Here is a 2,381-nt window from a genome sequence, read left to right as displayed (position 1 = left end):
ATATATATATGGTTAAGCAAGTTAAATAACATTAATTTAATGTACTATATTTAATGAAATAGCCTGTTATGCTACCAACTACCTTAACATAGAATTTTTAATAAAAGTAGGTGTATCATTAAAGGGCACTCTGAGCACAAAATTATTTTAGAGAAGCAGACGAGGTTATAATAAAATCATCACGCCCTTCCTTTGCCGCTCCTTACCAGATATAATATTTCCGCCTATTGCCGAAGTATTACCTGATGCAATTAAATACGAGTATATATATAGAACGACCAGGAAATAGGTTTAATATTCATAGTCCAAAAGAGAAAGTATGTTAAAAAGAGATTTCTTGTTTTCTTTCCTTAATTTCTTTTGTCAACCCGGATGCACACTTTTTAAAATAAAGTTTCTACAATGTGTTGTATGCTTCATCAGTATTTCATTAGTTATTAATTGGATAAAGCTTTGTATCATCGGCACACCTTGATGGCATAACCTTAAGACAAAAAACAAAAAAACAAAACAAAAACAAATAAACATGCTTTTCAATGTAAACTTACAATACTAATCTCCGCGTTTGCTAACAGTCGTTGTTAAACATTTTATTTTTTGATCTCAGCGGTTTTCCTCTACTCAAAAACTCAAAGCAAGCTTAAAAACCTAACGTGCAAATTTTCAAATGATTTTTTTTTATTATTATTTATTTTTTATTTCAGTTTTTTACACGGGCCAAATGTAATGGCTCTGTGGGCCAAATTTGGCACGTGTGCCGCCTATTAAAATCCAGGGATATACAGTATCTATATCAATATCTATATATAACATTATGTATTATAAGAGTTGTGTCTCTGCTCGTACCAGTTGGTAAATTAAATATCAGAATTTACTATAGGTAAACCAAACATCAGAAAGCAAAAAAGAAGACGAGGCAAGTGAATACCAATAGGTAATAATAGATATGGCTAAATGTTTATCATTTATAAAATCAGAAACTTCATAATGTATGGTTCTAAACTGCTTAATAAGTTGATAAAAACAAAATAACTTATGTTTATGATATTATAAGACATTTATCACCAGCAGATAGTCAGTAGGTCACATGCAATGCTTGGTCAACCATACTAAATATTATATTCAATACCGGAAAAGAAGTTACCTAATGAGGAACTTAAGGGTCTATACCACTTGGAATTTTAGCTAAGTTGGTAGAGTATCGAACGATAATTGCCGATGCTGACATACTTTTCTTAAAAGTAACATAAAACTGGACAGTATGGACAGAGCAAGGAAAGAGGGTTCTGGTATTTTTGTGATAAATTCTACATTGGAATAAGTAGAAACACAATACAGATTAAAACTATTTGTTCGTATACAAACATCAGGTTTTATCAGTCATTTAGAAATGACAAAAGATATAATGTGACCTGCTAGGTCAAAGGTCATGCATGAAACTCATATTTTCATCCCCACATTTGCATATTTTAGCTAATTTACATACATTTGAAGTCAGTCTTACAACAGTACGGTGCTCTTCGCAAACTTTTCAACAACATCAAGGATTTATACAAGGCCAAGAGCTGTATTAGAATACACTGACTGGGTCCTAACCATAATTGGTGTTCGGCATGGATGCCTTCTATCTCCTGATCTGTTTAACGTTTTTTTGGAAAACATCCTGAAACATGATGAATGCGATCAACTTGGAATAAATATAGATGGGTACAGACTACAGAACCTGCGTTTCGTAGACGATATCTTCTTCTAACAGACATTCTTCTAATATACTGCTTGACAAGGTTCACAGGACCAGCAAAGCATATGGAATGGAAATAAACATTCCAAAGACCAAAGTAATGGTTTTCACTCTTGAAGAAGAAGACACATCTTTGATATTGTTTGTTGATGATTGCAACAAACCATCTGATACTCCAATTCAATTGACACATCATACCAAATAACGACCCTACGACAAGTGTTCATTTTATGTGTGTCTTTATTTAGCATATCTTCCAGCTAATCACGCTGGCCGCCCTAGTCACATGATATGATCAACATCGTGACGTAGTCACATCACTACAACTCCTTCCTCTTTAGAAAAACAATGTTATACAGTAATGACTTCACATTTACAGTATATAAATTACTAACTGAAATGATATGTGATTTATGATTTAAACATTTGGTTAAGTAAGAACAAGTACAGACTTCATTTAGTGATATATACGTTGTATTTTTATTTTATTTTATTTTATTTTTTTTTTATTTATTTATTTATTTTTTTTGATGAACAATAAACCTCATAAAGTACTTTACACGTGAGTTTTATCGTGTAGTAATTCTTTCCTGTGTATAGTAGCCTATATTAAAGGTCTAAACGGTTAGGTGGAGTGATA

General features: G+C 31.9%; 1 protein-coding gene across 1 annotated transcript in view; it reads right to left on the bottom strand.

Moving 5' to 3' along the window:
• Positions 1 to 2,158: 2,158 nt before the first annotated feature.
• Positions 2,159 to 2,381, bottom strand: part of LOC117115207 (uncharacterized protein K02A2.6-like) — a 1,336-nt gene continuing 1,113 nt past the window's right edge. The window contains exon 2 of the mRNA XM_033258911.1: positions 2,159 to 2,381. Within this exon, the coding sequence (XP_033114802.1) occupies positions 2,351 to 2,381 (31 nt within the window). The 3' untranslated portion in view covers positions 2,159 to 2,350.

Source organism: Anneissia japonica, unplaced genomic scaffold (assembly GCF_011630105.1).
Source record: "Anneissia japonica isolate Jap-2015-1 unplaced genomic scaffold, ASM1163010v1 scaffold288241_len153310_cov167, whole genome shotgun sequence".
NCBI classification, from domain to species: domain Eukaryota; kingdom Metazoa; phylum Echinodermata; class Crinoidea; order Comatulida; family Comatulidae; genus Anneissia; species Anneissia japonica.
The sequence above is the reverse complement of the archived record's forward strand: the minus strand, read 5'-3'. Positions and strand labels throughout refer to the sequence as shown.